The sequence below is a fragment of the Castor canadensis genome, chromosome 12 (assembly GCF_047511655.1).
Source record: "Castor canadensis chromosome 12, mCasCan1.hap1v2, whole genome shotgun sequence".
Taxonomy (NCBI): Eukaryota; Metazoa; Chordata; class Mammalia; order Rodentia; family Castoridae; genus Castor; species Castor canadensis.
Genome location: NC_133397.1, coordinates 114,858,058 through 114,879,174, shown reverse-complemented (window position 1 = coordinate 114,879,174; position 21,117 = coordinate 114,858,058). Strand labels below are relative to the sequence as shown.

The window sequence follows — 21,117 nt, the reverse complement described above, 5'->3', positions numbered from 1 at the left end:
CTGAAGCAGGACAGTGAGTTTTCAAGGGCAGCCTGGGCTACATAGGGGGTGAGGGGTGGGTGGGGGGGCGTGCAGGGAATGATTCTAATAAGACAAAAACACTGTGAACATCTAAATTCTTTTCCTCACAAAGATGAAGTAATTCAAGTAGAACTAAAAATATTTGTTAACGATGAACTATGCAAGCATCCCTCTGGAATGTTCTGGTATGGGCAATCTCCTTTAGAAACATATGTAATAAGAAATAGAACCACATACAAATCAAGTAATTAGCTTGATTAGTGGTCAGCTTCAAGTTAGAAATTAAGATATAGAAAAGGGGACTGGAAATGTAATTTAAGTGGTAGAGCACTTGCCTAGTAAGCACAAGGCCCTGAGTTCAAACCCCTGTAACAGTACTGACCCTGCAGTTTTGAGAGTATTTAGGAACAACTGTTCATGTCTGACCCAGCCTAAACAAATCAGGTATTCACACAGTTCTCAATGTATGCATCTCTCAATACTCAGTCATAACTATTTGTCAAGGGCCCGGGACTTGGAGATGAAGAGCACATTCTCATGGTGCCTTTCAAGGGTTGGGGAGCAGATCTCCCTTCTTCTTGCTCATGCCAGAAAGGGTCAAATCTGTCTACTGTGGGTGTAGTACGGACAACCAATACACTGCAATCTTTATGCCACTGTAATGCCTTCCTGCCTTTTCACTGTCTTAGTCCAAAGATACAATTTAGTTCCCATCCTCAGCACCTGTTCCAGGATCTACCACTACCTGTGGTTTACAGCCAAAGGAGTACCCCCTGCTTCTACTTTGCCAAGGTAAGGCACATGAAAACTAAGGGAGGTATATTCTGTCCTGAAATAAACACTCATTACATTTCATCATATGTGTGTGTGTGTGTATATATATATATATATATATATATATATATGTGCGTGTGTATATAATATACATGTATGTATGTATATGTTTGTATGTATATATATATTATATATATATATATATATATAGAGAGAGAGAGAGAGAGAGAGAGAGAGAGAGAATTACTATCATATGATTAAAAAGTTAAAGCATTTCATAGGCAAGTCTGAGAATACTGTCCCTACAAGGAAACACATTCAAAACAATAAAACAACTTTGAAAAGATATGACCGAAAGTTTTCAACATCTGTAATAAAATCACTGTCAAGTACAACTTACATTCTTTAGAAAAAAGTCTTTTTCTTTTACCCTGTCCACCTTCTGCACCTCCTCCAATTTCTTCATTTTCCTCCTCAAACTAGAAATTAAAATGTATATATAGAAAAGTCAGGGCGGGGGGGAAAGGGGTAGATATGACCCAAACATTGTATGCACATATGAATAAAAGAAAGAAAGAAAAAAGTCAAGCAATCGCATTGCATTCAATATTCTAATAAAACTTTTTTTTTCCATTTTCAACATTGCTATCACACAAGAAAGACTAAAGCAAAGAGCAAAGAATGACCAAATCTTAGCACAAAAGAGCCTTAAAATCTGTATCTATTCTAATTTTCAAGTCATGCAGGAATCGCTTCTACAATGTTCCTAACAAATAATGCTACTGCCTTTATATGTAAGAGTTCTAATGACAATAGGTTCTGGGCTTTGTTTTTTGTTTGTTTCAGCCAACTAAGTTGTCCCATTCTAGACAACGTTACTGTTACAGAGGTGATAATGAATCAAAGTCTACTCCTTTCAGTATGCAAAAGTAATTATTTACTTAACACGTGCTTATACTGTGCTTAAAAAAAAAAAAAAAAGTAAGCCTTCTTCCTGATTTCCAGTCCATTATTTTCCCAGTACCTTCATGGTAAATATAGTTAAAGGTTTTCTGTTTGGTTTTTTTTTGGATAGGACTGGGGTTTGAACTCAGGGCTTCACACTTGCAAAGCAGGCGCCTGCCGCTTCAGCAACACTTCCAGTCCATTTTGCTCGGGTTATTTTGGAGATGCAGTCACGCAAACTATTTGCCCGGGATGTCCTCGAACCTCGATCCTCCCGATCTCAGCTTCCCTAATAGCTAGGATTACAGGCGTGAGCCATCATGGGTGCTAGCAAATACTAGCTTTGACTTCTGATGACTCTCCAGAGATTTCAAAGGGTGTCTGGCAGATCCAGGCCAAAACCACTGATAAAAGAACCACCTTTCAACTCTTCCTTCACGTCCTGCCCCACGTACTAAAATGATAAAACCAGAAGGAAAAGGAAAGCACAGCCAAGTCCCAAAAGAACTAGTTCTCAACTCTGCCTCGGCTACTGAGCCTGAGGAAGTGAAGAACACAGCTGGGACAGAGGTGGTCACTCACGGTGGGGTCTTCTTCCTCATCAGCCATCCCAACTGCCCGCCACCCACAAAGCCAAGTCGGTTCTCTTCTAGCCGGCTTTTGCTTCATCCGCTGCGTCACTTCCGGTTACGCTCAGGGCGGGGCCAACCAGCCAGTAAAAGAGGGGGCGTGGTCTGTAGGCCGGTGACATCATGCAAGGGGGCGGGGTTTTGTCTGCGCCTGCGCGAATGGGATGCGTTCGCCTGACGGCCGCACCCAAACAATTTAAAACTGAAAGAGCGGTGGGCTCTTGGCTCTGCAATCCTGAAGAAGGAATTAAAAATTACAAAGGAAAAGACGGAATGGGTTAGGCGGCGTGTATTTCGTTGTCACCCTAAATTTGCTTCTGTGTATTCGGTCACCGATTTGGGACTGCGAGGTTGTGCAAAGTATGACCAGCCACTGGTCCTTGGTTTAAGCGAAAAATGTCAACAAATTTAGCGATTTACAGTTCTACTATTTATATCCAAGTACTGTGTTAATTATTGGGAGGATATTGTGTTTCACTTCTAGTTCTCGACGGGACAGTATCCCTAGACTAAGAAAACTTAAATTTTGTTGGGAAAAATTTCGGGTTGGAACCAGAATAGGGTGTAACATATTAGGGCATTAGAAGCGGCGCGCCGGTGGTCCACGCCTGTAATCCTAGCTGATCAGGAGGGTCGCGGTTCGAAGACAGTCCCGGGCAAAATAGTTCACGAGACCCAACACAGGACTGGTGGAGTGGCTCAAGTGGTAGAGCACCTGCCTAGCAAGCGTGAAGCTCTCCTGAGTTGAAACCCCAGTACCACCAAAAAAAAAAAAAAAGAAAGAAAGAAACGAAAGATTCTCAGAAGATATTGTTCACAGGACTTTGTGGCAGTGAAATCTGAGACACAGGACAGAGAACTCTATATCCAGATGGATGTGCTGTTGGTGGTAAAGACTGGGCAGTTTTAGAGATGGAGACAGCAGTTTGAGATGTCTACCCAATGTTTCCATCAGAGAAAGAATTTAGATACCAGGTAAGCAACTGGGAGAAAGAAGTTTTATTGAATGGCAAAAGCACACACTCAGGGGTTAAGTGCAGGCTTCCCAAGAGAGAGATCATCACTAGGGCTCTGGCTAGTGTCTTGTAGGCAAACTTTAATAGAGTGGGGGGGGGATTATTTCATGAGTAAAGAGGATGTCGGGGAAGGAATTCCAGAAAATGTGTCAGGATTTTCCCAGGATCGGGTTTATTCCCCCTTTTTTGCCCTTATATAGATGTTCAGATGTGTCATAGTGTCAGATGCATGATGGGAGCAGGCACTTTTACAAGGCTGATGATGTGGAGATGTCATTGTAAGGAAGCAAAGGATAGTTAGTGGTTGTGTCTGTAGGTTATGTTGGTCCCAGCCAGTTTTGGATGGTCTTGCTTTTTACTTTTGAGTAGTCACATGAAATCCTGCTCTATGACTGCTGTGTTATTGCATCAGCCTCCATCCCCCATGCAGATTGTGGTTTGTTTTTTCTATGCCTATCTAGCCTACCTCAGATGGAATGCTACTAGTGTAATATAAGTAGGAGAGAAAAGGGAGAAGCAATTTAAGATGGAAATTAGTTTAGTGTGAGCTTAAGAGTCTACATTTCTACACTTCATTGAAGTACAAACCTAGAATTCTATGGAGAAATTAGCACTGTAGAAAATAAAGGACAGACAGTTGCCTGATGGCTTACACCTATAATCCTAGCTATTTGGGAGGCTGAAATTGGGAAGATCTTGGTTTGCAGCCAGCCTGGGCAAATAGTTCGAGATATCTCATCTCCAAAATAAACCAAAACAAAACAGACTGGAGGTGTTGGCTCAAGTGGTATAGCACCTGCTTTGGAGGACCAAAATCCTGATTTCAAACCCCAGTTCTACCAAAAACAAACAAATGACAGGACCAAGGTGATAGTTTAAAGACTGAATAGGAACAAAGGCAAGAGAGAAAGGAGACAATTTACTTGACTTATTGATACATCCATTTCTTCATCTGTGAGATGGGGATCAAGATATTTGCTAAGTTTATATTATCATGAGGCTTAAATTTTTTAATACCTATGCAGTGATTTTGGTAGTACTAAAACCAGAGTTTTGGACCCAAGGCCCAAACTCCTGAGATTCCATATGCCAGGTCCAAATAAAAAGGCATGGTGCCGGGTGCTGGTGGCTCCAACCTGTATCCTAGCTACTCAGGAGGGAGAGATCAGGAGGATAATGGTTTGAAGGCCACCTGGGCAAATAGTTTGCAAGACCCTATCTCAAAAAAACTCTTCACAAAAAAAGGGCTGGTGGAGTGGCTCAAGGTGTAGGCCCTGAGTTTAAGCCCCAGTTCCGCAAAAAATTAAAAAATAAACAAATAAAAAGTCTTGGTGAAGACAGAGAATGGAGGTTTATTACATGGCTGGGGACATGCCCTGGGAAGAGGCAGAGTAAGCACTCACCCCATCTTCAGCCATCTTTGGGGTGCAGACATGAGCTATAAGATAAGTAGAGAAAAGAACTGGGGGCAGGGGACAAGGTATGCATAAACAGTCCCAGTCATAGGTATGTTCTGGTTGACCATTATCTCAGTCCAAGGGTTCCCAGAGGGGTCTGGAGAAGATGTTACTTGCTGTCATCACTGCAGGGGAGCAATCTGGTTCCCAGGAGATGATTGCTACTGCTCCAGGGTGCAACCTCATCATTGTAGGTAATTACCCTTATTTGGAGTGGGGGGGTTTCTGTCCTGCAAGTCTCCACTGTTCCTTGCCAGAAGTTTCAGTCCCCTGTCATAAAGATGTTATCAGTTCCTTTCCAGAATCCAAGATGATTGCAAAGTGACTGTAAAGAGAATGACTTCGAGCAAAGGCAGATACAAGATGGAGGCAGGGATGCCAAGTTTCTCCTGTTTTTTGGTAATTCATGTGCCAAATTCATGTGCTTTTCAGCAAAAGCAATTTGAGCGCCTCTTATGGTACGTGGCTGCTACCAAAAGCTGTTGGTTATTTTTACTCAAGAACCTGTCTTTAGAACTGGTGGTATAGCTCCGTGGTAGATTGCTTGCCTAGCACATGCAAGGCCCTGGGTTTAATCCCCAGCACAGAAAAACAAACAAGTAAAACACACCTATCTTTTGCAATTCTCCATAAACTCTTTTTTTTCCTTTTTGCAGTACTGGGGATTGAACCTAGGTCCTTGCACATGCTAGGCAAGCACTTTACCCCTGAGCTACACCCCCAGCCCTCCTTCAAAAACTCTTATATTCTAGTTCCTTAAGTCCACATTCAATTATTCATGCAACAGTTATTTGTCAAGCACCTGCAAAATATTCAGCACTTACTATAAGACTGGGGATAAAATGAAAAACAATGCAAATGAAAAAAAAAAAAAGCAAATGAAACTTAGGATAGAGCAGGGGATGAATTAAGTAGATGTTGCGTGCTTTGGAAGGGAGAGGACCCCAAGAAGGTCAGAGAAAGCCTCCTTGAGGTTTGAGCTGAGACCTGCGGGCAATGGGAGTTTGGCTGTGAATAAGAGAGTAGTGTGCCCCAAATGTTATCTTGTGCTTTCCCTCTCCAGGTCTTTGATTATTCCTTCCCCACTGAGATACTTTTCTGCCTATTGAAATGCTACATGTTTTTCAGGCCCAGCTGAGATGCCTGCTCCTTGATGAAGCCTGCCCTGAGCACTCTGGCTAAAAGCAGTTTCTGCTTTTTACTCCCACAGCACTTCATTTTCATTTTTGACACTTCTCACTTTCTACTATGTTTCTGTTTCATTCTTTCCTTCTTTCTTTTTTTCTATCTACCTATCTAATTTATATTTTCCTACTAAGTCTTAAACTTCGTTCTCCTTCATCTTCCAACCCCCAAAGGGTAGCACATTCCTTAGACTTAGAAGTCCTGGAACAAATATTTGTAGCATAAATTAATGCCTGGTTGACATCCCTTTTCAAGTATGTTGTAATTCAAATGAAGCTATTGTGGCAAGCTGTGCTTTCAGGACTGAACTTATTCTTTGGTTCAACCAGAATGCCATAGTCATGGTCCCCAAGACTGATCAGTGTTCAGCACAATGACTGCAATAGCCCTAACAAACAGGCCTCTGTTCTTGACTTACAGGCGTTTGGCAACAACTGCCAGTTTTCCCGTGTAGGCTGAAATGAACTCAGGAAGGACTGTGTAAATTTAGAGTCCCCAGCCCAGTGGGACTCTATTTATTCCTTGCTGTTGTGCTCCAAGAGCCAGTTACCCTGGCTTTGGCCTGATGTGAGACATGCCTGCAGGGGATGGATAGCAGTGAGGCTAAGGGGCGTTCCAATGTGACAGAAATAGGCTTGGAACAAAATCATCAAAGATCAGTATCAGTGGGAAGCACTGAAATTTAAGGCAGTGTGATAACAAGCAGATGGGAGCTTTGAAGTCAGGCAGATCTAGGTTTGGATCCTAACTAGACACATGATCCCACCAATGTGCCTTCTTTGAGCCTGTCATTTTCTCATTCAAAGAGAAAATTCTAGGACTGACAGAGTGGCTCAAGTGGTCCTGATTTTACATCCCAGTACTACCAAAAAACAACCAAAAAATTCTGCAAGTATTTTTTACAAACTCAAAGAATGTTTTTACATACATATTTTATTAAAATTTGTTTATTCAATTAGCTTACCCATTATATTTTCTTCTCTAAGGGCAGGGACTTATTTTTGCTTTTATTTCTGCAAAATCTAGCAAGTGTCCAGGACATATTAGATAAATGAACATTATCAACAGATAATAGCTAACATATATGGAGATATTGTTATAAATAGTAATTTACTTCATCCTCCAACAAACCTAGGAAGGAGCTACAAAAAGCAATGTTATAGGCTTGAACTCGGAGCTTCATGCTTGCTAGGCAGGCCCTCTTGCCACTTTTTTTTTTTGTGTGTGTGTGTGATGAGTTTTTCTGAGATAGGGTCTCATGAACAATTCCCTGGGTTGGCTTCAAACCTTGATCATACTGATCTCTGCCTCCTGAGTAACTAGGATTACAGGAATAAGACACCCATGCCTGGAAAAATCCTTTATTTTTATTCTTGGTGGAATTGGAGTTTGAACTCGGGGCTTTGAGCTTTGCTGAGCAGGCACTGTACCGCTTGAGCCACTCTACCAACCCTTTTTTGTGTTGGGTATTTTCGAGATAGGTTCTCTTGAACTGTTTGCCTGAGCTGGCTTCGAACCACAATCCTAATCTCTGCCTCCTGTGTAGCTAGGATTACAGGTATAAGCCACCAGCGCCTGACTGGGTCTCATTTTTTTTTGAACAATTCTTTTGGTCAGGAGGATTTTGTGTCTGTGCACGCTCGTGGGTGGCGTCTGGTTTACCTTGGGTTTATCCTATCCATTTTCCATTTGTTTTTTGTTTATGCACTGACAGTATATTTTCTCAAGGAATCTGTCCTGATCAAACCTTTTGGCTTGCCTCTCTTCTCCATCTTCTAGGGGCTTTTTTTTTTTTTAGCTTTTCCTTCTAAGTAATTGAGCAATCTGCAGCCCGCAGATGGCAGCAGAGAGACCAGATCGCTTAGGGCCTAAAAACTAACTGTGGACTCATAACTACAATTTCAATCTTTGAGGACTCAGTGTAGCACTTTTGCCTGGACCAACTTGTGTACAATTAATGATTTCAATGTACAAAGTAAATCTGTACTTTTGTCTCCTCCATTGTCCTCCATCACTCGATTGATGATGTCTTTCATCATCTTGTCAAAATGTCTTCAGAGAAGGGCTGTCCAGATATCACTGGTTTTTGGCTAAAGTGACTCTGGCATGATTTAAATACAAGACAGAATTAAAAACTGTTCTGATAGTTGAAGGAAAAGGAAAATCAAACAAGCAGTCAGTTATCTGAACGTTTCCCACAATGGGTAGTTTTAGGATCTCAAATGTGTGACTTGTTTTTGTTAAGTTTCTTATTTCATTTGGAAAGTACAGACACACTTGAGTGTGATTTCCGTCAGAATTAAGAAAGAGCCACACAAGAGCAGTCCCAGAGGCCCAAGGGGCTGCTGCTGCTTCTCTCTCTCCCTCCCCAACTAACGGCTTCACACTTACTACTAGTGCAGAGCATAGAAACAAAGAGAAAATTCATATTCGCAATAAAACATGTCCAATTACTCCACATGGTGGTGATATTTTCAGCTTGCTATGTTAAGTTGCTATAGTATATGTCATGTCATCTGATGTCCAATTCTTTAGAAACCCAGCTTGGTCCTTCTCCAATGTCTTCTCTTGGAGTTGTACCTGAATGTATTACTAGTTTTTTTTTTTTTTTTTTTTTTTTTTCCTGAATCTATGGGAGAATGGAACGGTTTTCCTTTTGTTTTTTGACCAGGAATCGCTTGATACTGAAATTTTTGTTCTCCAGAAGATATGGTGGGGAATAGTCAGGGCTTCGCCCCTGCAAAGCAGGCGCTCTATCGCTTGAGTTACACCTCCAGTCCATTTTGCTCTAATTATGTCTTTGAACTAGTTGCCCGGGCTGACCTCGAACCGCAATCCTACCAATCTCAATCTCCCAAGTAGCTAGTATTACAGACGTGAGCCAACAGCGCCCGGCAAGCGCTGCTTCTTGAACCCTGGTGTGGGGCTTTGTTAAAAGGAAGCCCGGGAGGGCGGCAACCTGTCCGTTGCAGATGGACTGCAGATCACATGTACACATAAGCACACACAGCAGTAACCACAGCGCAAAAACCCCAGCCTTTATTTTTTCAAAAACCTCCCACGCGGATAGGTCAAGTTACGCCCCAGCACCAGAGGAGCGTCGGTTGCCCTGACCACAAAGCACGCCTCGCATACCACACTCCATTACACTACAGATTCATGAAAGCCCCGCCCACGCAAAGCCCCAAGTTCGGTCATCGACTCGTAATGCCTCGTTACGTTCGTCGCTCGACTTTCGAGCCTTGCGCATGCGTACTACCCTTCCTGCGCGCAGCCGCGGCCCGGATCGGGAAGTGTCAAGCGGAGTCGGGTTCTCCCGCCTTCGTCGCTTCCACCGCTGATCCCGGACCCCTGACCCAGGCCGGGCCCGCTACCATGACGAACGGTGAGAGCCAGTCCTCCGAGCGAAGGGCGAGAGTAAAGGACAAGGGGAAATCGTGGCGGGCGGGACGGGGACTGACGTGGCCGTTCTCCCCGCCCCCTCCCAGCCCGGCCCCCCCCTTAGTCCGTCGGCGCCCTTAACTCCTGCCTGGTGTACCCTTTGAAAGTTCCCTTTCTCGTGCCCTTCTAGATTTCCCCGTTGCGGCTCGGACCACACCTCGGGGCTTTGGTTCCTACCCCCCTCCCCACCACCCCCCGATCTTTTTTCTCTTTTCTCTTTCCTAGAAGTTCGTTCTGGCCCTTGGGGAGGCTAGTTACCATGAAAGTAGTGCTTTTAGCGGGGCGCCAGTGGCTCATGCCTATAATCCTAGCTACTTGGGGGGCTGAGATCGGAAGGCTCATAGTTCTAGGGCAACCCAGGCAAATAGTTTGCAAGACACGTCTCCAAAACAACCAGAGCAAATTTGACTGGAGGTGTGTCTCGAGCGTGCTTTGCAAGCGAGAAGCCCTGAAGTTCAAACCTCAGTCCCAGCAAATAAAACCAGTGCCGCTGAACCATTGGGAAGAGAGGCTCCTCTTCTCAGCCCCCTATGTTCTCATATTTTTTGGACAGTAGGCTTATTGAGAGGACCAAGAAATCACAGAGTATACCAAATGCTACACTTTGAGGGGAGAAGTAAATGTAGACACTCTCACCCCAGAAGTTTTTTTTTGGTGGTGGGGGGGGTTGTTTTGTTTTTGAATTCTGAAAAGCCTCTTGTTTGACTCTTAAGTCCTAGTCAGGTGATCCCATCTGGAGCTCCTGACTAGTGTTGCAAAGGATGCATTTAGACACAGCTTTTGCCACCCTGATTATGTGACCTAATTTTCCAGGCTTCTTCAAACACTTTATAGACCTGATTTCCGAATTATAGGGGAGGGCAGGAAGTAGGGCCTTTATGGTCTTTAGAGTCAGCCTTACAGGCAGTGTGTTAGGCAGTGTGAGTTGAGGGACACACAGAGCTATTTCTTGTAAGTACCTTGTTTATAGGCCTGGCTGAAGACTCAAATTTCACCTTGTGAATTTTGGCATTGTCTACAAAAACGTATGGGAGAAAGTAGCACATAAAGTTATCATTCCTTATAGAAACTTAGCGTGTGTATTAATTTACTGGACCTAGCTGCAGGATGGTTTTACTGGAGGAAGAGGTAGACAGTGTATCCAGAACTGGCAGGCATTGTTCATGTACAATATCCACTTGGACCTTCTTGAGCAGTCAAGGGTCTCACAATACTACACACTGTAAGAGAAAGAAGTAATCTGAACCAGGAAAAGAGACAACATTCTGGCCTAATTATTGCTCAATAAACTTTGCCTTTAGGTGATTTGTTTTGGTTACCTGTATAACAAATTGTTTTATATTTGTAAGAAATAGAGTTAAGAGTTTAAAGCTTTCCACTATGTCAAAGCATCAGGTAGATTGTTTTTGTTTATTTGGAGATAGGGTCTTGCTAGATAGCCCAGGTTGGTTGTGAACTCTTGTCCTCTTGCCTCAGCCTCCCCAATGCTGCACTAGTATGCCTTGCTGCTACTTCCCCTCCTCCCCCCTTAGAAGAATTTCTTTTTCTGGAAGAAACTTGGTTCATAAGTAGAGTATCACATATCAAGTAAGCTAAGTATAGGAAAATTAGGTTGTGTGAGTTCTAACTCTTGAAATTTTCATTAAACTTTCTTCTTGGCTTAACATATTCTTTACCAACAGATGCAGATCTCCAAGTCTTGGCTAAATATTGCACTTTCCTTTATCATGAGTGACTTATAACAACCTGTTTAATTGTTTGGGGGGCAGGCAGGTGAGACAGGATCTCGTTATCTGCCTTAGGCTGGCCTTGACCTTGCTATGTAGCCTAGATTGGCCTTGTACTCATGATCTCACTTGGCCTTCTGAGTGCTGGGATTACAGTGTGCACCACCAAGTTTGGCTAATAGCATATCTATTAATTTTTTTTTTTTTTTGGTGGTACTGGGGCTTGAATTTAGGGCCTTCACCTTGAGCTAGTCCACCAGCTCCATTTTTTTTGTGAAGTGTTTTTCAAGATAGGGTCTCGCAGAACCGTTTGCCCGGGCTGGCTTCAAACTTTGATCCTCCCGATCTCTGCCTCCTGAGAAGCTAGGATTACAGGCATGAGCCACTGGCACCAGGCTTTCTTGTCTATTAACTTTTCATGCTCAGGCTGTAAATACTGTTAGGCCTTTCTCAACCTATTGCCAGTCCTGGTCATTGTGGGAGGCTGATTCCACATAAACGTTTAGCACACTGTGCTCAGGATTTCTAGTTCTGGGAAGGGGAGGGGAGGGGAGGGAGCAGTGAAGTTTCTATAAAGGGGACGTCTACAAGCAATTTGTGGGGCGGAAATAAGGTGACACTGTTAGTTCTAGGACCTTGGCCCTCTCTTGTCAAGTGTTGGCACTGCCAGTTGAGGTGGTCATATTGATATTCCATCATATTCTATCCTTGGAATTCTCAGGCAGGATCACTTATCCCAAACTAGCTCAGCACAAAGGTTTTCTTTTCTCTTTGTGTGACAGTGTACTCCTTGGATGGGATTCTGGTGTTTGGTTTGCTCTTTGTTTGCACCTGTGCCTACTTCAAGAAAGTACCTCGTCTCAAAACCTGGCTGCTCTCAGAGAAGAAGGGAGTGTGGGGTGTGTTTTACAAAGGTAAGGTCCTGGCTGGACAAGGATAGTGGATGTCCATCTCTGCACAGTTACGCTATAAACCAGTGGGTAAATGGGCTAGGGTTATATTTGACTCTACTTTTAGAAAAAAAATCCCTGAGATGGAGTTGAGAGTATGCAAATTAAGTGACCTAGCAAGGATTTCTTTTTTATTTTTTATTGGTTTTATTAGGATATATTCGTTGTATGGAGGACTTCATTATAAAAGGACCTCTTAATAATATGAAATAATCATTTCCAAAGCTGAGGGAAGAGGTGAATTGAAAATTTGCTGTAACTTAAAGCATAATTGTTTATTTTACCTTCCAGTTAATTTTAATATTCTCCTTGGAATAAAAGTATACTAATGCCAGGAGTGGTGGCATATGCCTGTAATCAAAACTGTTTGGGAGGCTGAAACAAAGTGATCTTGAGTTCAAGCCAGTCTGGGTAATGTTGGGAACCAAAAGCCCAGTCTGACAAGGTCACTGTGGCTTAGCAGCATTCTGACAAGGTCAGAATCTGCAGGTGCACCATGCCTCTATCATGGTGAGAAGGAACGCTAAATGGTTTCCCTTAACTGAAAAGAAGTTTATACTTAGTCAAGGACACTGGCAGTAAAAACAGGATGGCAAAAACTGAAAGGTTGTAACTAGGTCAGAGTGTTTTGATGTTTAAGTCTCTTCCTCTTTTGTATAAAGCTTGCTGAGAAAAGTAAAACTTTGCCAGTTGGTCATCAGCCTGCTGGCCCTCTCGATATGTGTTTTGTCATTCCCTTCCTGGGTGAGTGAGACCTTGCGTATGTCCTGTCTTGTTCATTCCTTTCTTGAGCCCTTTCGGGTCAAGGACCTCTGCGATCCCAGCAGGGCAGCATAGTGAGACTCTACCTCAAGGAGGAAAAAAATGTATTTTTACTTTTTATTTGGGACACCTTTACCTGGAATTCTATCTACTCAAATCTTTTTTTTAAAATAAGGTGAAATAAAGCAAATGTCATATTCACCTAGTGCCTAGAGTACGAAGGTAGTATTTAAAAACATTCCCAGACCTTTGATAGCCTTGGTAGTTCTATTTCTCTGTAACTAGAGATTTCTGAATCACCTTGAAAGCAAGGTGATGCCATTGTGAAGGGCAGCTGTGATTTCTTCTCTCTTTACTCTTCTCTGCTAGCTGCTGTGATTGGAACCAGGCTGCATGCTGCTGTGGCCGTCGCCTGCGTTGTGATGGCCTTTTACGTCCTGTTTATAAAATGAATTTCAAGGTCTCCAGCTCATCAACTGCCAATCAAGGGGATGGGGGTGAAGATCCTGTCACAAGCTGGACCCAGCCTAGGAGAGTTCTACTAAAATCATCTGTGTCCCAAGATGACACCACAGCATCTGTGCCTGACATACGTGTGGGAAACTCTTCATGGTCACAAACGTTATTTATGCTTGAGGGGACTCCAGAAAGCCAACTTCCTTTGATCTATGTGTAAATCAGCCCTTGGAGGCCAGCGTATGGCGTCCAGATAAATTATACTTCTGGTGATAAGATTGCATACCTCCAGCTTAAAAACCTGTCACCTGTGCTGGGGTTGTAGCTCAGTGGTAGAGCATTTGCTTAGTGCGCATGTGCTCAAGTACCTGGGTTCAACCACTAGCACTACAAAAGCAAAAAGAAAATATCTATCACTTATCTTGTTCCTCAGCCCTCTTGTCGGGATCTTTTGTGCTAAGACCCATTAGTGAAGGGCTTAGGCTATGTTCAAACTTCTTGGAAAGAGAGACTTTTTCAAGCCTTGACATGTTTTCACTAGTTGACATGGATTTGGCAAATTGGGGATGGAGGGTGCTGGGCAGGAAATAGGAATTTTAAAAGGCCAAGAAATTGTTTGGCTTGAGAAATTTATCATTTATATCCCCATCTGGGAACCTAAGAGAGCCTGGCTCTCATTGCAAAAAAGAGAACAGATGAAGCCTGCCATGTGTTGGTAGCTTGAGAGTTTTGCCAAGAGAATCTGAACCTATGGAAAATTTGGGAATTATCTCTGTAATAAGACCAGTATCTCCAAAGAAGATTTCCCTCGAGCAAATAGTACATGAAAAAGGAATCAACTATGGCTATTTCCTAAAGTTTCTTTTCTATTTTCTAAATTACTTACCACTAAATACTGTTACTCAGTTTTAAATGCCACCGCTAGGGGGGAAAGAAACTATTGAAGATATAATTGTTTAATATATTTGCAGTTATGGTAGAAGAAATAAATTAGTATATCAATTAATATACTAGTAAATTCATCTAGTATAAGAATTTACTGTGATAATAGATGGAAGTATTGTCATTCTATAAAAAATACAAATTTATTCGTTAAGTCCCAGCTATGGCAACTTTTAGTTGGTTACTTGTTTCTCTTGGCCAATTCTTAATTCTTCATTATTGCGGTATTCTTTTTTTGTCTCTGGGATTTTTTTTTTTACTGTTAACATGCAAAATTCAAATGAGAGAAGTCATTGATATTTGTTGGTGTGTTCAGCCAGCTCATTGAACCTATTAATAAAATGAGAGTGTTTTCTGAAGTAAAAGAAAATAGAGCTTTGCAATTGAGAGTGAAGGTCTTTCTTCCATGGAATATGAAACTCCAAGTCATTTTAGATGACTCAGTGTTTGAGGGAAAGACTTCTTCCACTCGATCCTCCTCATGTCTGCAAGAGAATCAGCTGTTGGATTTGTGAAGCCTTGAACTTCTTTTTAAAAAAAAAAAAAAAAGAGTAGTTCTAAAATTATTATAGTGAGTGATAAGTAACCAGAGAAGTGGATCTTCTAGTTGACTTGTTCATTGTAAAACTGTGGCCATTAGCTGTGGTTGGCTCCTGTGTGACGACAAATAATCTTTTGTCTGCTTACTCCAAAAGGATAAAAGCTGCTAGGAAATTTAGGTTATGAACTCCTCAGAAGTTTGAGAATTTCTGGACGTATGGAATCATCAAACACTACATGTCTAATCATCTCAGAATTAATTGTGGCTCTTATCTCTTCGGAAATTGGTCTTCAGGGTAACTTCATTGATTCATATTTTTTCCATTGTCATTTTTGAGGAGCTTTCACACGAGAGAAGGGAAGTCTAGTGTGCAGGAAAGAAGAGTTAACGCCTTGAGTGTGGGACCTGTTGGCCAGGTAGACTGCCACTCCCTGGAAACAGGTTTAGTATGTTTTGCACTTGTTATTTTGCAGCTTTAATAACTTGTTTTCTAAGAGGGCTAATGTCTCTAAGGTGATGCCTAGAGCTGCTGTAACATTCTACAGTTCAAGTTCAAACCAAGTTTTACAGCTTCCTGGGTGGGTCATCTTGGCCTGAACTCCCAAGTTATATTTTGAGATGTTTTCATACCAGAATATACCAAAAAAGTACACAAAGCGAAGGTGTAACTTACAGCAAAAAGCAAATACACAGCCTATTTCATTTCTTAACTTTATTAAGCAGGTAAATAGAAATTTGTTCAACTCATTACTTTGGTTGATGTGTCATATTTTTGGCTAAAAATGGTAAGACGTTGTACCCTGGGGGAGTCTTTTAGGGTCGGAGGTCTGAAGAGAGCATTCCTGTAAACTGTGAATGCCAGGGTGGAATGAAATCAGCGCCTTTTTATAGTTCAAAATTAGTTTTTTATTCTCCATTGTCTGCACAAATCCTTGAAAATAAAATTTCTTTCCCTACTGTCTTTGTCTGTTTTTTCACATGATGAAAAACACTCTAGAAAGCATAGCTTTTTAGTTCACGGTAGTGAAAACCATGGTTCCTACTATTCCCCAGTGAGTGAGGGTCATTGAATATGTGATCCTGTCAGAATATATGATGGCCTAGCTTGTGCCTTTGAGGGAGCTGAACATATATATTCATATATATGAGCAAATTTTGAAGTGTGTCTAATTGAATAGATAGCATGTTTAAACTGCTGCTATTTAAATACAAGTGTTAGACTGGAGGTGTGGCTCAAGCAGTAGAGCACCCGCTTCACAAACTTGAAGCCCTGAGTTCAAACCCCAGTCCCACCAAAAAAAATAATACAAGTGTCATCTGCCGTTATCAGTGATGAACTTTTTATTGTACAAAATAATTAGCTTCATTGTAACATATATGTAATATACTTTGGTCATATCTATCCCCATTACACTTTCACCCTCCACCCCACTGCTCCCTTCCCTCTTCCCAAATAGATACCCTTGTACTTTTGTGTCTTTCCTTTTTTTTTTTTTTTTTGTGGTACTGGGGTTTGAACTCATGGCCTCATGCTTGCTACACAGGTACTTTACTACTTGAGCCACTCCACCAGCTCTTTTTTAAAGTCTAGATTCCCCTTGTAAGAGAAAACATACAGTATTTTCTTTCTGGGTGTGGTTTATTTTGCTTAACATGATGATCTTCAGTTTCAAGTGATGGTTTTCATTCAAATGAGGTTGTCAGGTTAGCCAGTCAGGCACAGAGAAAATCTGAGTCAATGGGATACTGGTGCTTACAATGGGTACAATTCTATTTGTTTATTCTAGGTTCCTGGTGGGACTGGCATAAGTACAAATGATAACTCCAGAAATCATTTTTTAAATTATATTATTGTACTGGAGGTACATTGTGACATGTAAGTTATTACAATATATTTTAGTTAAATTCGCCCCCTCCATCATTCTTTATCCCCCTTCTCCCATTCCTGGAATGGTTCCAACAGGTCTCTCTGTTAATCTCTAAAATTCTGAAATTACCCACCTACCACCACTTTATTTCCCTGAACAAGGAGTGAGGAATTGAGCAGTTGTGCTTTCTAATGTGAAAGGTATTCATTCTAATTACATAATTACTATTTTTCACTCATGCTGTTTTAATGGCCATGAGTGTACAGCAGAGTTTAGCAATGTCACTGTCACAGCATCAAGTTATGGGAAGCAAGAGGCCTCTGTAAGTGGGCTAGGAATATGCCTTCCTATATTTATGCATTTCACAGGTATCCTGACTAGCCCTTGGGCTTAAGTACTTTTTTGTTTTTTTCTGGTACTGGGGCTTGAACTCAGGGCCTTCACTTTTAGCCACTCCACCAGCCCTATTTTTTGTGAAGGTTTTTTTCGAGATAGGGTCTCGTGAATTATTTGCTTGGGCTGGCTTTGAACTGCGATCCTCCTGATCTCTGCCTTCTGAGTAGCTGGGATTACAGGCGTGAACCACAGGTGCCTAGAAAGTACTCTATTCTTCATCTTCCCTTTGGTAATACGAATTTTGCCTTCTCCCTGGGAGAAAGCACTCCTGGACAAGTTGACAATGTTCTTGATAGTTGCTGTGATCATGGGAAAGTAAGTCATTCTATAAATGTGAGATTGAGTCATCTCATATCCAGAAACTAGATATTTAAAATTTTTAAATTAATAAAGTCAAGATCAAAAAAACACTTCGGACTGGAATATAAATATGTAAATTGTATATATGCAAACATAGATAGATGAATAGATACAACAATCAAAAGAACCACGGTTCGTACTCTAAGGACTGGAGGAGTGACTCAAGTGCCTGCCTAGCAAGCTTGAGGCTCTGAGTTCAAACTCCCATCCTCCTCCCCCCAAAAAAATCCACCAAATATATACTCTATTGTGAAAATCAATCCTCCTTCCTTGAGACCTCCCGGCCACACGAGGGCAGCAAAGCGCGCCCTGCCTCACCACGAGGTGTGGGAGGTGCGTGCTCGTTGGTTCCTCCCAGAATACTTCGGGCCAGGGGCCGAGGGTTTAAAGTAGGGTGCAGACTTCCGGCCCTCCCGGGAGAGAGTGCGGCCACGGGTGGGGTTGTGTGTGTTGAGCTGTGGTGTTGCTTGGCAGGCGCGTGCGGGCCGAGCGTGTGAGTGGACGTGCGTGTGTGCGAGCGTGGGACGTGCAAGGCGAGTGCGTGCGCCCGCCCCTGAGCCCCTCCCCCGCCTACACCTTGATCTTATTTGATCGGGTCGTGACCCCAGCCCCGCCGGGCCGCCCCGAAATGAAAAGCTTCCCTCCTGCGAAGCCCGGTCTCCGGGCGCTGTGCAGCGAGGCCCCTTGGGCGGCGGCAGTGCCGCGGTTCCCGAGGTCCCGGAGCCGGTCCTGCGGGCCCGGTGCTCAGAAGTGATGAATTGATCAGATAGACGAGGCCGGGCCTGTCCCGGGCCAGTGATTATCGAGGCGATTCTGATCTGAGCCCCAACCCCAGGGACCGGCCTCCAGGCTTCCCGACTCCGTGGCGAGCAAATTAAGGGGTGGGGGTGGGGGGCGCCCACGCTCACGGTGAATGAGCCCCACCACTGCTCCGCCTGGAGCTGGAGGGTGACAAGCTTCCTTTTATTCTCCAGGCTGGGCTTGCCTTGACTGTGGTACCAGCACTGGTGTCCGCAAGACTAAAAGCACGGTCCAACCTCTGCTAAGGAATAACGTATATGTGCTCTGTGTATGTCTGTGTACCCCCATTCAAAGAACATGAGCTCACAAGGATGAAAATTAATTCGACTTGCCCCACATATAGTGAGTTGAGAGTTATCTGGAGGTCTAAAGACTTTTTTAAGCATTTTTGATAGGAAAATGTACATATGTGTGGGGTATCAGGTAATGTTTCAATGCCTTTATACATTGTGAAGTGTTTGCATCTGTGGTGAACATATCTATCTTAAATATTGATCCTTTTTTTGTGTGTGGTAAAGCATTCAGCATCCTTTTCTTTTTTTTACATACATGGTACATTTTTGTTGTCTCTAATCACCTGATTGAAATAGAACATCAGAACTTAGTTTTCCTGTCACTTGGTACTACTGACCAACCTTTCTCGGTTCCTCCATTCCTCACTACTCTACCCAGACTCTGGTAATCACTATTTTACTATCAACCTTTATGAGAGCAACTTTTTTAGATTACAAATAGATCATGTGTGTTTCTCTTTCTGTGCTTATTTCACTTACTGTCTTCCAGTTCCATCCATGTTGCAAATGACAACATCATCGTTTTTTGGTTTGGGTTTTGTTTTATTTTGGTGGGACTGGGGTTTGAACTTAAAGCAGATACTCTGTTGCTTGAGCTACACTCCAGTCCTTTTTGCTCTGGTTATTTTTGGAGACCAGGTCACTCAAACTATTTGCCCAGGCTGGCCTCCAACCAGTGTGATCCTACCCATGTCAGCCTCCCAGGTAGTGAGGATTACAGGTGTGAGCCACTGATGCTACACTCTCTTCCTTATTTTTTGGATGAATAATATTTCATACTTTGTATATGCCATATTTTCTTTTTCCTTTGGCAGTACTGAGGTTTGAATTTGGGGTTTCACTCTTGCTAGGCAGGTGCTCTACCACTTGAGCCACTCTTCCAACTCTTGATTCCGTGTCTTGGTTATTGTGAATACTGTGATGAACATGGGAGTGCAGAATGTCTCTTTAACATGTTGATTTCATTTCCTTGATTACATACCCAGTAGTGGGATTGCTGGAGCCCACAGACTTTTTTTTTTTTTTTAGCATATCAAATACATTTGATAAAGTATTCCATTACAATATCAAGGAACCAAAGTAGAAATAATATTACATATAATGTACATATAAAGTGATAATATTTTTCAAGATGAATTGAAACCACACATTACGTAAAATTTAGCACCCCCAACCAACCATGTAGACATGCTTCGGTTTGAACTCAGGGCCTCCTGCTTGCTATTGAACCATTTCACCAGCCCTTTCTCTCTCTCTCTCTCTCTCTCTCTCTCTCTCTCTCTCTCTCTCTCTTTCTCTCTCTCTCGCCATAACACCATGCCTGGCTGTAATTGTACTTTTAATCTTCCCTCCCATCTTTCCCTCTTTTGTTCCCTCCCTCCCTTTTCTCCCTTCCTCCCTTCTTCCATTTTTTTTTTTTTTGGTGGTACTGGGACTTGAACTCAAGGACTCAAACTTGCACAGCAGGCACTCTACCACTTGAGCCACTCAGCCAGGCCTTTCCTTCCTTTTGTTGAGACAGGGTCTCACTATGTAGCCCAGGCTGACCTTCAGCTTATATTCCTAAGCCACTGTGCCCTGCGATCTTTAATTTTTTGAAGAACCTGCATACTGTTTTCCATAATGGCTATACTAATTTACATTTCTTATAAATTATTCACATTCCTTATAATTGTCTACATTCCTTATAAATTATTCACATTCACCATATCCTCACCAGTACTTGTGATTGTTGGTGTTTTTTATAAATAACCATTCTAACTGGAGTAAGGTGATATCTCATTGTGGTTTGATTTACAATTTTCTGACGATTAATGCTATTGAACATTCTTTCATATACCTGTTTCCCATTCATGTCTGTTGACATGTTTAAGGCTACTGCCCATTTTTAAATCATTTTATTTTGCTGTTGAATTATTTGATTTCCTTACATATTCTGGATGTTAACCCTTATCAGATGCATAATTTGCAAATATTTTCTCCTATTCTGAAGGTTGTTTCTTTAGTTTGTTGATTTTTCCCCCCCCCTTGGCAGTGTCAAAGCTTTTTAGTTTGATGCAATACCATTTGTCTGTCTGTGCTTTTGTTTCTTGTGCCTTTACAGAGGTCTTATCTTTAAAAAATCCTTTCCCATTCTCATCTCCTGAAACATTTCTCCGTTGTTTCCCTCTAGTAGGTCTTTCATTTAAGTCTTTGCTTGTTTGTTTTTGTTTTATGTGGTACTGGGGCTTGAACTCAAGACCACACACTTGAGAAGCAAGCACTCTAATCCATCCAATTTTGAGTTGATTTTTGCATATGTTGAGAAACAGGAGTGTTGTTTCTTTGTTAGGCATGTGGGTGTCCTATTTTTCCAACACTGTTTAGACTGTCCTTTCTTCAATATTAAGATCAGTTGACTATCATTAGCAACACCACCAACAACAGGTGCTGGCGAGGATGCGGGGAAAAAGGAACACTGTTGGTGGGAATGTAAACTAGTGCAACCACTCTGGAAAAATATTTGGAGGCTACTTAAAAAGCTAGATATTGATCTACCATTTGATCCAGCAA

At 42.3% G+C, this 21,117-nt stretch overlaps 2 protein-coding genes and 1 non-coding gene across 7 annotated transcripts in view; 2 read left to right on the top strand and 1 right to left on the bottom strand.

The window, feature by feature from the left end:
* Positions 1 to 2,443, bottom strand: part of Wdr47 (WD repeat domain 47) — an 85,713-nt gene extending 83,270 nt beyond the window's left edge. For 4 of the 5 annotated variants that reach the window (XM_074050847.1, XM_074050848.1, XM_074050849.1 and 1 more), the window contains exon 1: positions 2,323 to 2,443. In XM_074050847.1, the coding sequence (XP_073906948.1) occupies positions 2,323 to 2,409 (87 nt within the window). In that variant the 5' untranslated portion in view covers positions 2,410 to 2,443. Of the gene's footprint in view, positions 1 to 1,195; positions 1,275 to 2,322 lie in introns of all 5 variants that reach the window. The other variant, XM_020163052.2, reaches the window with a different exon arrangement.
* A 6,810-nt stretch (positions 2,444 to 9,253) lies between these two features.
* Positions 9,254 to 13,508, top strand: Tmem167b (transmembrane protein 167B). Its single transcript, XM_020163053.2, has 3 exons — positions 9,254 to 9,412; positions 11,978 to 12,109; positions 13,277 to 13,508. Exons 1-3 carry the CDS (start codon positions 9,403 to 9,405, stop codon positions 13,357 to 13,359), a joined length of 225 nt encoding a protein of 74 aa, XP_020018642.1. The 5' UTR covers positions 9,254 to 9,402; the 3' UTR covers positions 13,360 to 13,508.
* A 4,371-nt stretch (positions 13,509 to 17,879) lies between these two features.
* LOC141415351 (small Cajal body-specific RNA 2) lies at positions 17,880 to 18,292 on the top strand. The gene has a single exon (XR_012440319.1).
* Positions 18,293 to 21,117: the final 2,825 nt, after the last annotated feature.

Excerpts from the sequence above, each read along its gene's own strand:
- Tmem167b (XM_020163053.2), top strand. Across the intron at positions 12,110-13,276 it reads GTGGGGTGTGTTTTACAAAG|CTGCTGTGATTGGAACCAGG; the intron begins GTAAGGTCCTGG and ends CTTCTCTGCTAG.